Genomic DNA, 11,993 nt, shown 5'->3' with positions numbered 1-11,993 from the left:
ACTGTAGCAAAGATAAAGACACTGTATGTAGCAAAGATAAAGACACTGTATGTAGCAAAGATAAAGACACTGTATGTAGCAAAGATAAAGACACTGTATGTAGCAAAGATAGACACTGTATGTAGCAAAGATAAAGACACTGTATGTAGCAAAGATAAAGACACTATGTAGCAAAGATAAAGACACTGTATGTAGCAAAGATAAAGACACTGTATGTAGCAAAGATAGACACTGTATGTAGCAAAGATAAAGACACTGTATGTAGCAAAGATAAAGACACTGTATGTAGCAAAGATAGACACTGTATGTAGCAAAGATAAAGACACTGTATGTAGCCAAGATAAAGACACTGTATGTAGCCAAGATAAAGACACTGTATGTAGCCAAGATAAAGACACTGTATGTAGGAAAGATAAAGCCACTGTATGTAGCAAAGATAAAGATACAGAACCAGATACAGAAAAATTATCAAGATCCATATTTGATCCTGGGTGTCAGAGCTTAGTTAATCTTTGGAAATTTAACTCTGAAGGTTACCTTTAAAAAGGAGGAATCGCAGTTCTGTAATATCCCGACAGGGCGTCTTAAGTGGTGTGGAGCCCCTGGTGTAACAGAAATATCAGCAAGGCACGACACAGATATTGAACGCATATTTTAAAAAAGAATCAATTTCTGCAGCCAGCTGCACAAGAGGGTTTTTAAAAAAAATGGAGTTTGTAGCATCAAATTTAAAAATAAAGCTCCCGGAGACTGGTTTGCTATTTAAAACCAAGGCCCTGCTGCCTTGAGAGGGATTCCCTCTGACGTCACTGCTTGGTTACCAGTAAACAGCAAACTACACAGTTCCATATATGGGCATGTACGTCAGGGATCCCGGATGGGCGGAGTTTCCTCGCAGGAGGGGTTTCATGGCGTTTTCCCGGCAATAAATCAGAGTGGAGGCTGAGCGAGCGGGTCATTCGGAGACTGAGCTTCGTCGCCTCTGCTGCTTTCCGACTCGCCGCTTCTTTCGCTTGGAGTGGAATGGGACCTTTCTGTCCATCGGCCCGGCTGCTAGTCTAACGAGCCTGACGTCAGATCCATACACTCAAAAAAGGCGCCCAGAGGAATTGGTTCATTCCTAAAGAGAGCGGCAGGCAAGGCACCGCGTCCACTACAGCACCAAGGCGAGAATATCTGTTGGATTTTGGAATAGCTGGGACCATTGTCAAACGGGAAACTGGATTCAAGGGGAGACAAATCGTGGCTCATCAGCGACTGGGAGGACATGTACCAGGGATTCTCCGGCGATTTCGACTCGGCTTCCCGCTGTAGTTCTTCCCCCTCGGAGCCTCAGTATCTCTCATCCGTGGATTCTTTCAGCCAGAGCATCGGCAGCCCCACGACCACACCACAGGTAGGTCATGAAGCTGAGTTTGTTTTCCGGCAGCATTACAGTGCAGACATTGAGATAATGACACCGGACTCAGCAGGACATCCTATGTCAGCACGTTTCGAGCCTTTTTTGTCCAACCTGGCAAAATAGTACACGGTGAGGCAGTCTCCTCGGTTCATTGATCCTTCAGGAATCTGATGGCAGCGGGGTAGAAGCTGACCTTGTGCCCCTTCGTGGGGGAAAGTGAAGAGGGCCTGGGGGGGGGGGGGATAGAGCCTGCTTTCTGAAGACGTCTCTGGCCGAGTTACCAGCCCTGTCTGGAGTCTTGTCCAACTTTACTGCGTGTTCCACCTGTCCGCAGTAAGGAGGGGAGCCTCTGGCAACCTCCCGGGACTATCTTGCACCAATATTGGATCATGAATCAGTGCATGCCGAAATAATCGCCAATACGCATCAGCAGCGAACGCCCAGGAAGGGGCGCTGCATTGGATCGATTAGAATCGATTTACCATGAAGTTGCAGCGGTTTCCCGCAGGTTTGGAAACCTCCTGTTTGCCCCGGGACCCGGTTTTACGTGCGTAAGGTTGACGTATTGGAACTCTCCTGGTGACGCTGCGCCGGCCGCGCGACGTGCTGACGCTGGGCGGCGTTCTATTTTGGAACGTTGCTAAGGCAACCACGCGGTCAGCGCCCGCTCACCCGGGTTTTATGAATGGAAGCGGCGGCGTTCAAAGGTCCCGCCTCCCTCCGGCGCGTACAGGCAGCCGCGGGGGGAGGGGGGGGGGCGCCTCTGCACCAATGCAGCCGCAGTTCGTCCGGTTCAAGGTTATCGCCATCCGATTGCACCCTCGACCCGGCGAAACCCTGTTCTCCGGTCCTCCCCCCACCCCCAGACATACAGACACAGGACAGGTCTTCATCCCGACGAAGATGAGGGTCTCCGAGGGTGGGCAGTTCCTTGGGTCGTTCACCATTCTCACTGCCCGTGGGAAGAAGCTGATCCTCCTGGATCAGAAGATGCTGTGTGCGGGGTGGAAGGGGTCCTCAGTGATGTTGCACGCCCTCTTCAGACCACGATTCCGTCCATGGGGGTGGTCCTCTCTGCCGACTGTTACGGTCCTGTGGATTGACCTCCAATCCCTTTCTCTGCAGCAACTGTACCCACACGCTGATGCATCCGGCCAGGACGCTCTCAATAGAGCTCCTGTAGACATGATGGTGGCCCCCTTCAGTCTTCTCAGGAAGTGCAGTCGCTGTTGCACCTTCCTGACGAGGGAGGAGATGTTGAGGGTCCACGAGAGGTCACTGGTGAAGTGAACTCCATGGAACTTGGTGTCTCCACGACAGAGTTGTTGTGGTGTAGAGAAGGGTGGTCATTCCTGGTCCTCCTGAGGTCCACGATCATCTCCTTGTCCACATTGAGAATCCGGTTGATACTCTCAAACCAGGTCAGGAAACATGGTTCAAATTCAAATAAAGTCCAGAGAAGGTGAGATGAGAATGTGCTGTCCTGTGCAGAATTGCAATATGCAGATGCCAAGGGAACGTGGAAGGGTGATCTTTCCACAGGTTACATTGCCCCAGCTGTGGAGATAGTCAAGGACTAGCTCTCATCTCCCATATCCTCAAGTTCCAGGGGCTGGTCATTCTACCCAGGAATCTTTCTGAGCCCATCACTGGATTTCCAAGCACATCTCTGAGGAAGTTCATCCCCGTCACTTCAGCTGTTAAGGAGAAGCTTCGAGAGGTCAAATTGGGATGTTTGGTTCAATTTAAAAACACAAGAGTAAATGCTCCAGCAGTTCTTGTGTTTTGAACTACAATCTGCATACTATTTGGGTTCATTGTATTCCCTGGAGCAAAGGAGGGCGAGGTAATTGATGGTATAAAATATGAGGCCTTTATGGATGAAATCAATGATTCTCAACCATTTTTTTCACTCACCCAACACCTTACTAACCACAGAGCACCTATGCCAGAGGGATTACTTAAAGTGGTATGTGAGTGGAAAGAAAAGGGTTGATTCCTACCACTGGATTAGAGAGACAATCTCCCCCCACCCCCCTGCCGTGGTAGAGAATTACAATCAAGAGGCTTGGGTTTGGGGCGATCCGTGTTTATTTTCCACAGAGGTTGGTATCTGGCACTCACTGCCAGAGGAAGAGGTGGAATCCGATGCTTTCCGCAAGCATTGGCACGTTCGAGACAGGGGAGGCTGCCCACCTCATGCGGGCAGCATGGACATGATGGGAAGAAAGGCCTGTTTCTATACTGCTCATCTCTGAATTAAAAAAAAGAAACTTTTTTTAATCTCTGCTGGGCAGAGACATAATTTGCATCATGGAGGCGCGGAGCTTTGACAGATTAAATCCGAATGGGGGTGAAAAAAGTTCCCACCTCTGCCTTGGTTGAGTCGTGGCTTCCACGATTGGGCTGATGAGGGAGTAACTTTCCTTCAGAGGTCGCCGGCTCATTCATGGGAGCATCAACCAGGCTGACGCACCGTCTACGCAAGGAGGAACACGAGGCGGCCCCTTCTGGTCGAACCCAGAACTGCCGCTCTAGGTCAAGTTTATTGTCACCCGATCGGACAAGTACAACCCTGTGAAACCGCATCCTCCGGTCCTCGGTGCAAAACACGCAGACACACACCCAGACCCACAACACACTCGCAAGACCCACAACACACTCGCACGACCCACAACACACTCGCAAGACAAAAATTCATCTATACAAATACATAAATATTGTTTCATGAATATGAGGGTCTCGGACGGTGAGTGTGAGCAGTTCCTTGGGTCGTCCAGCATCTCCCTGCCTGTGGGAAGAAACTGATCCTCAGCCTGGTGGTGCTGGCTCTGATCCTCCTGTATCTCTTCCCCGACAGGAATAGCTGAAAGATGCTGTGTGTGGGGTGGAAGGGGTCCTCAATTATTTTGTGTGACCTCTTCATACAATGATCCCAGTAGATCACGTTGATGAGAGGGGAGGTAGACCGCAGTGATCGTCTCTGCCACTCTTATGGTCCTGTGACCTCTGATCTACTTCTCTACAGCAACCGTACCCACACTGTGATGCAGTCGGCCAGGACCCTCCCGATAGAGCTCCTGTAAAAGGTTGACATGACGGTGGCCGGTGGCCTTGCCCCCTTCAGTCTTCTCAGGAGGGGCAGTTGCTGTTTCACCTTCCTGGCAAGTGAGGAGATGTTGAGGGTCCACGATAGGTCACTGGTTAAGTGAACTCCAAGGAAGATTCAGATTCCCAGCAGAATCTGCATAATGTTGTCACTTTCCTTGGGCACTGTACGTCCTGCTAAGTCTTTCCAGTACTTTTGTGTCTTGCACTTCAACCCCAGCATCCACAGACTTTCTCCCTTCACTCCAGTGAAACACTAAAGTCTGCAGATTCTTTTGGCTTGGCTTCGTGGACGAAGATTTATGGAGGAGTATGTCCATGTCTGCTGCAGGCTCGTTGGTGACTGACAAGTCCGATGTGGGACAGGCAGACACGGTTGCAGCGGCTGCAGGGGAAAATTGGTTGGTTGGGGTTGGGTGTTGGGTTTTTCCTCCTTTGTCTTTTGTCAGTGAGGTGGGCTCTGCGGTTTTCTTCAAAGGAGGTTGCTGCCCGCCGAACTGTGAGATGCCAAGATGCACGGTTGGAGGCGATATCAGCCCACTGGTGGTGGTCAATGTGGCAGGCACCAAGAGATTTCTTTAAGCAGTCCTTGTACCTCTTTGGTGCACCTCTGTCTCAGTGGCCAGTGAAGAGCTTGCCATAGAACACGATCTTGGGAAGGCAATGGTCCTCCATTCTGGAGAAGTGACCCACCCAGCACAGTTGGGTCTTCAGCAGCGTGGATTCGATGCTTGTGGACTCTGCCAGCTCGAGTACTTCAATGTTGGTGATGAAGTCATTCCAATGAATGTTGAGGATGGAGATTCATGGCTGAAACAAATACAGGATGCAGGAGGAACTCAGCAGGTCAAAACAGTATTTGGTTCAGCAAAGATAAAGATGCATAACCAACGTTTTGGGCCTGAGGTACGAGCAAAATGGTGGTGGGGGGGTGGGTGGAAGCACAGTCCCACAGGCAGGAGGTCATGGTTTTGTTCGGGTGCCTGCCTCCACTTTGTTCACACGTTGGTCTGTATTTGCTGTGTAAAGGACCCTGTTTGACCTGCTGAGTTTCTCCAGCGTCGTGTGTTCTCACTTCATCCACAGTGTCTGCAGACTTTCCTGTTTTATTCCTTTGACGATACTACATGTGTATGGATGTATTTAACACTAAGAATGTCAAGAAAATCATGCATATTTTTGTGCAAAAAGTTCATTCTTTAAATTAAAAAAAGTTTCTTGTTCATCCCTCACAAGATTAGGGTGTGACCCCTCTTCCCCCTTCCAGAGGTAGAGGGCTCACCTACTCTCACCTTGCTTGAGGCCCCAGTCAGAAGGGGAAGGGGGTGCAGAAAGCTCCTGGAGTGTGAGGGGGGGGGGATCAGCCTCCATCCATGGAGGGATCTGGGCCCGACTTTGAAATGTTGGCTGTCCATTTCTCAGACATGGCATGTGTTCCTCGCTCCCAAGAGCCCAACCTGACTTCATCTAGAAGGTAGCCTTAAATCTCTGCACCCCCCCCCAATCTTTTGTTCCCCAGCCCCTCAAGTTCCCCATTCCCTTATTAAAAATGTCCTGCATTCCAATCTGTTTCAGTGTTCCACAGGCGTTGGGGAGATGCCGGGTTCCTTTGTTCCAACTCTGACTGCCATCACGACCAGCCAGGACCTTCAATGGATGGTTCAACCCACAGTCATCTCGTCGGTGGCTCAGACCCAACCCCAGCCTCCGCTTCCCCCCATGGCTCAGCCGTCCATGGACCCATACAACCTCCCAGGGACCAGCTACTCTACACAGGCCATGTGCTCCTACAGCACCGTGGAGCCGTCAAAACCTGGGCGGGCCAGCCGCTCCCGGAGAGCCCGTGATGAAACGGTGAGTGAGTATCGAGCGGGCACCATGCACCCGTTCTCTCACTATCACTCCCCGTGTCTCCCTGTCACACCATCCCCCAACACACCCTCGCATCCTCACCAGTCCCAGCACTCTTCCTCTCCTCCCCTTCTCTCACCATCCCCCCCCCCCCCAAACACGTACACACTTACTCTCTCACCCTGACCTCCAAACACATGCCCCATACGACCATACACACGCACAGCGCGGTCCCTCTGTCCAGTAGCTGGTGATCACTTCATTAGACCAAAGAGTTATTAAAAGGGCTTTCTGCCACTTTATTTTAGAATATTAACAAAACCGAGCTGAAGGTGTTGGTATCTTGAGCAAGCAGAGGAGCTGGAGAGACCCGGGGTGAGGCCACATCTCTGGAGAGTCTTAAGCCCTTGTCTTGACTGTCCGCCTCTCTCCCAATGCTGACCGACGAGCTGAGCCCTGCCAGATTTAATATTCATACTGAAGGTGGGAGGTGTCCATCTCTCTCACTGACCACAGGTTGGAAAAAGCTCCCTCTACACTGTCCGATCCACACACCCCTGGGGGAATCACACCACAGGATGGATGCAGAGTCAAACTCCCTCTGAAGTAACCAAACACACAGTTCAGGAAGCCTCCCCCCCAAGCTGGTGACCCATGAGATGCCACCCAGCCCTCAAGACACCCTTCCTCAGGAGACTGGGGTCCTCCATCAGTACACCAGGCTCTTGGGGTTCTCTCTCTCTTCCCCCCACCCCCCCCCCTTTCTTTCTCTCCCCGCCGCTCCATAGATGTATGTATATAGAATGTGATGAATATACTGTACATGTGTGTTTCTGTGTATGTCAAGAGACGGTCAGGACCTCCGTCTCCTCGGGAAGGAGTGGTCGGAAGGGGCTGGCTCTGCGCCCTTGGGTAGAGTCCCAGGGAACTGACTGTGTCTGTCTGTCGCTCGCAGCTCACCGCCGAGGAAGAGGAGAAGCGCCGCGTTCGCAGAGAGAGGAATAAACTCGCCGCCGCCAAGTGTCGCAACCGGCGCCGGGAACTCACCGACCGTCTCCAGACCGTAAGCAAACTCGGCCACCGTGTCTGTCGGAGCCCGGGGACGGGGAACGGGCTCCCCGGGTGGACCTCCCGCTAGGATGGGAGGGTGGGGAGGAAATGAACATTGGGGAGGATACAGATTTAGCACCGACCCCAGGCGAGAACCTGTGACCCAAGAACGGTGGCGGGGGAGAGGCGGGATCCACTCTGTCCCTGTCATCTTGATCCGCCCGCCCGGGTCACACTCCCGTGCTCACATGTGTCCGTGGCCCCGTTACTGTCCCGTCGCGACCACTCGCACATCGGAGGAACAATACCTGAATGAAGTCCGCCCTCCCCCGACTCCTACAACCTCGGTTTTGTGTGTGTGTGTCTGTCTCCCCCTTCCTTTCTGTGTCGGTCTCCCTCTCTCTCTCTTCCCCCCCCTCTCCCCTTCCCCCTCTCTCCCCTTCCCCCTCTCTCCCCTTCCCCCCTCTCCCCTTCCCCCCTCTCCCCTTCCCCCCTCTCCCCTTCCCCCCTCTCCCCTTCCCCCCTCTCCCCTCCCCCCTCTCCCCTCCCCCCTCCCCCCTCTCCCCTCCCCCCTCTCTCCCCTCCCCCCTCTCTCCCCTCCCCCCTCTCTCCCCTTCCCCCCTCTCCCCTTCCCCCCTCTCCCCTTCCCCCCTCTCCCCTTCCCCCCCTCTCCCCTTCCCCCCCTCTCCCCTTCCCCCCCACTCCCCTTCCCCCCCACTCCCCTTCCCCCCCTCTCCCCTCCCCCCCTCTCCCCTTCCCCCCCTCTCCCCTTCCCCCCCTCTCCCCTCCCCCCCTCTCCCCTCCCCCCCTCTCCCCTTCCCCCCCTCTCCCCTCCCCCCTCTCCCCTCCCCCCCTCTCCCCTTCCCCCCCTCTCCCCTTCCCCCCCTCTCCCCTTCCCCCCCTCTCCCCTCCCCCCCTCTCCCCTCCCCCCCTCTCCCCTTCCCCCTCTCCCCCCCCCGGTGTGTGGGTGTCGGTCTCTGTCCGTTTCTCTCTCCGTCTCCTCTCACTCCCTCCCGCTCACCCCCTTCCTCGACTTTCTCCCAGGAGACGGACCAGCTGGAAGAGGAAAAAGCCGAACTGCAGTCTCAGATCGCCGAGCTGCACAAGGAGAAAGAGCGCCTGGAGTTCGTGCTACTGGCCCACAAGCCCGCCTGCAAGATCCCGTTCGAGGAGCCGCTGAGCCCGGCGCCGAACGCCGCCAGTGTCGAGGTGAGCTCTCTGGCATTGCCTATTCCCCTGGACGGGAAGCACCCCTCTGTGGCCGGGAGTTACCTGTCGGGCTGCCAGCTGCCGGCGGAGGGACCGTTCTATCCAGCCTGTGAGACTGGGCAGCCGTTTTTGAATCGTAGCCCCAACCCCTCATACACGTCTTCATTTGTGTTCACCTACCCAGAGGGAGCGAGCTGCGGCCTCGTCTACCAGCGGAACAGCAGCAGCGACCAATCCTCGGACTCTTTGAACTCGCCATCCCTGTTGGCACTCTGAGCTGCTTTCTGACCACACGCCCCCCCCCACCCCCCCAGCGCTGCTTTCACCCCACCCGAGGGGCCGCCCCCCACCCGAGGGGCCGCCCCCCACCCGAGGGGCCGCCCCCCACCCGAGGGGCCGCCCCCCACCCGAGGGGCCGCCCCCCACCCGAGGGGCCGCCCCCCACCCGAGGGGCCGCCCCCCACCCGAGGGGCCGCCCCCCACCCGAGGGGCCGCCCCCCACCCGAGGGGCCGCCCCCCACCCGAGGGGCCGCCCCCCCACCCGGGAAAGGGGGTTGGGGTAAACTTGCAGGGGAATGGGGATTGAATTCGCCTCCTCCTTCCCCTCGCCCCAGCCCGGGGGAGGGGAAAGGAGGGAGAACCTGACGCTGAACAACCCCCACCCCCGGCGGGGGGTTTGGGGGGGGGGGGAACAGCCCAGCGGAGGGATGCCGGCCACCGTGCTTTGTGTTACACACCGAATGTAGTCTGAATTGCCAACCTGGCCCAGCGAATGTCTTGCTGAACGAGCCTGGTGACAGACTGGGACCACGCTCTCTCTTTCTCTGTTTTAAAACAAAAGTCCACGCGTTGTGGGTGAAAGGACGGTTCCCACCGCTCCGAGAAGGATCTGCCCTCCAACATACTGTGAATCCAGGCATTTTGTCAAAGGAACGTTGTTCTTCCGTGGTTTGTGTGTGTCTGTGTGGGAGGGGGTGCTGGGGTCGATGCCCTGTCTCTGAACTATTCCCCTTCTCAGTGAACAAGATGTGAACTTTTCCGATCAAATTGAGCCCTAAAGCTTTGCTGTATAATCCATCCCCTGTTTGATTTATTATCCAGAGCCCCCCCCCCCCCCCAGAGACAGACAGAGCAGAGGGGTGTGAATCTCTGCGTTCAGATCCCCTTTCAGAATGGGTGGGTCAACCTGTCTTCCCCCCCCCCCCCTGCACCCTCAGGGGCCAGATGATAGAATCTTTGGAGCTGAAAGCAAACACCACTGCTTGGAGAAGGGACTTCAGTCCCAGCCTAAACTAAAGGCTCCAGGTGGCTTGTCCAGGGGCTCAGAAGGGATGGGGGTACCCTGCAGGTGCCAGGAGTGTGCCCCGGACCCCGGTGGTGTTATTGTAATTAGGGCCCAGAATTGGTCACTTAACAGCAACGAGTTATTGTCAAACTCCATGCATGGCATCACCTACACCCCTGACATTTTCGATTCCTCCTGGTGGCAAGAGGTCTCGGCTCTTATTTAGTGAAGCACCAAAGTCTGCAGACCCTGCGATTGCAGTAAAAACACAAAAATGCTGGGGGAACCCAGCTGGTCTCGTGGTGTCCACAGGAGGTAAAGATCTATCCACTGAGGTTTTGGCCCTGAGCCCTTCCTCAAGGTCTCAAGTTCAAATTTATTGTCAGAGTACATTGGGTGTCATGGTTAATGAAACGCTGGAACAGCATCAGCGACCAGGGTTCGAATCCCGTGCTGTCTGTAAGGAGTTTGTACGTTCTCTCCCCGGGGGACACCTACCCTTCAAAACTCCCACCCTTCAAAACGTACTGGGGAGTTGTAGGTCAATTGGGTGCAATTAGTTGGCACGGGCTGAAGGGCCTGTGGAGCCTAAAAGTAAAATAACCCTGAGATTCTTTTTGTTTCCCTGCGGGCCGGGCATAATGACCACTTACCTGGCGGCAGGAGGTCTCTTAATCTGCAGAGCTAGAGACAGCCCTTCCTGCTCAAGACCCTACCCAACGGGGTTCACTCAGTGTTCGCTACGTATCTTGACTACACCCATCAAACCCAACTCCAGTAAAGCTTCGCCTGACTCAAAACCACTGGGGAGAAGATGGGCCCCCTTATTTCTGTGTTCTGCCATGGTGTTTGATCTTGCTCTCCCACTAAGTTTTGTGCTGAATACATAACACTTGACCACTTCTAAGTTATTGTATTTTCTCAATATTTAATATGTTACAAAACTGGTAACTCTCCACGTTGTCCACAAAGATGTATTTAAGCTTTCGCAAACAGCTTATGAATAGTCCCATCTCTCAACTGACATCCTACAAGCTCTAGATCAATACATACTGCCATGTTCGAACCCCACCCAGTGAGCCCCTGCGGAGATTATTCAGGTGCTGAATTCCAGGCTCCCATCAGGACTTGGCTCCACTGTATTGGGGAGGGAGGGCAGTGAGAGGGGGAGGGGTGAGGTCTGTGGATCTGAAAGTAGAGAAGGGGGGGGGAACCAAAAAGTGCCCTATCCAGTGGGAATCATCAAGAAGGGGGGCTTGGAATGAAGTTTGTACCCAGGATCCTACCCTCCCTCCCTGGCTTGGAAGAAACTGTTGTTGGGGATGGTGGCCTCCGTGCATCAGCTGAGACTTGGTGAGGTGGTCACTTCAACAGCAGGCCCCGGTCTCCTAACTATGGGGGGGGGGGGGCTTCCTTCCGGATCAAAGGATGACACCTTCCCCACCAATTGGCACCCTTGCTATAACAACCTCTTTTTTATATTTTTGTATTTTAATATTTATTTTTTTAATTTCTTTATATACTTTAACAAAAAATGCAACATTTTCTTGGCTAAACCAAAAGAGAGATCCGATTGAATTCAGGACTAACCGTACAAAATGTCTGGAACCATAAACCATAGTAAAACATGAAGGTCTGCAGACACCGTGATTGAAATGAAAACATGACACTGGAGAAACTCAGCAGGTCGAACCGTAGTAAAGATAAAGTTACAGAACCAACATTTTGGGCTTGAGCCCTTCAAGTTTTGAGTAAGATGTAGGTAGGTGCCCCGAACTCGGGCACTGCAGAGAAAGATACAGAACCAACGCTTCCTTGATGAAGGACTCAAGCCCGAAATGTTGGTTATGTATCTTTATCTTTGCTACATAAAGGGCATGGTTTGATTTGCTGATTTTCTCCAGTGGATGTGTTTTTTTTCTAAACCATGAACAAGTGAACTGACTTGCAAACAAAAGGGGGAACAATTGAAACCAGTCCTGTGGTGTGTCAGACCTTGGGAAAACTACTGACCCCTTGTCCCTCATGTTAACATCCTTCTCTGTAATCTTGGTGTGGGAACAATCTCCTTCTAACTGCCACAATCTT

The 11,993-nt window shown here is 53.5% G+C and overlaps 1 protein-coding gene across 2 annotated transcripts; it reads left to right on the top strand.

The window, feature by feature from the left end:
* The first annotated feature begins 972 nt into the window (after window positions 1–972).
* Window positions 973–10,812, top strand: fosb (FBJ murine osteosarcoma viral oncogene homolog B). Of its 2 annotated transcripts, XM_069907522.1 has the most exons (5): window positions 973–1,396; window positions 6,086–6,364; window positions 7,317–7,424; window positions 8,456–8,620; window positions 10,569–10,812. In XM_069907522.1, the coding sequence occupies exons 1-5, from the start codon at window positions 1,268–1,270 to the stop codon at window positions 10,578–10,580; spliced, it is 693 nt and encodes a 230-aa protein (XP_069763623.1). In that variant the 5' UTR covers window positions 973–1,267; the 3' UTR covers window positions 10,581–10,812. The 2 variants fall into 2 exon arrangements, with proteins under 2 accessions (XP_069763623.1, XP_069763622.1); XM_069907521.1 differs by lacking the exon at window positions 10,569–10,812 and having other exon boundaries at window positions 8,456–9,057.
* Window positions 10,813–11,993: the final 1,181 nt, after the last annotated feature.

The sequence above is a fragment of the Narcine bancroftii genome, chromosome 13 (genome assembly GCF_036971445.1).
Source record: "Narcine bancroftii isolate sNarBan1 chromosome 13, sNarBan1.hap1, whole genome shotgun sequence".
Taxonomy (NCBI): domain Eukaryota; kingdom Metazoa; phylum Chordata; class Chondrichthyes; order Torpediniformes; family Narcinidae; genus Narcine; species Narcine bancroftii.
Note: the sequence above shows the minus strand (reverse complement) of the source record. Positions and strands in the feature narration are given on the sequence as shown.

Coding starts and splice junctions, on each gene's coding strand:
- fosb (XM_069907521.1), top strand. CDS start 1,268: ATGTACCAGGGATTCTCCGGCGATTTCGACTCGGCTTCCCGCTGTAGT. Junction 1,397..6,085: donor GCCCCACGACCACACCACAG/GTAGGTCATGAA, acceptor AATCTGTTTCAG/TGTTCCACAGGCGTTGGGGA. Junction 7,425..8,455: donor TCACCGACCGTCTCCAGACC/GTAAGCAAACTC, acceptor ACTTTCTCCCAG/GAGACGGACCAGCTGGAAGA.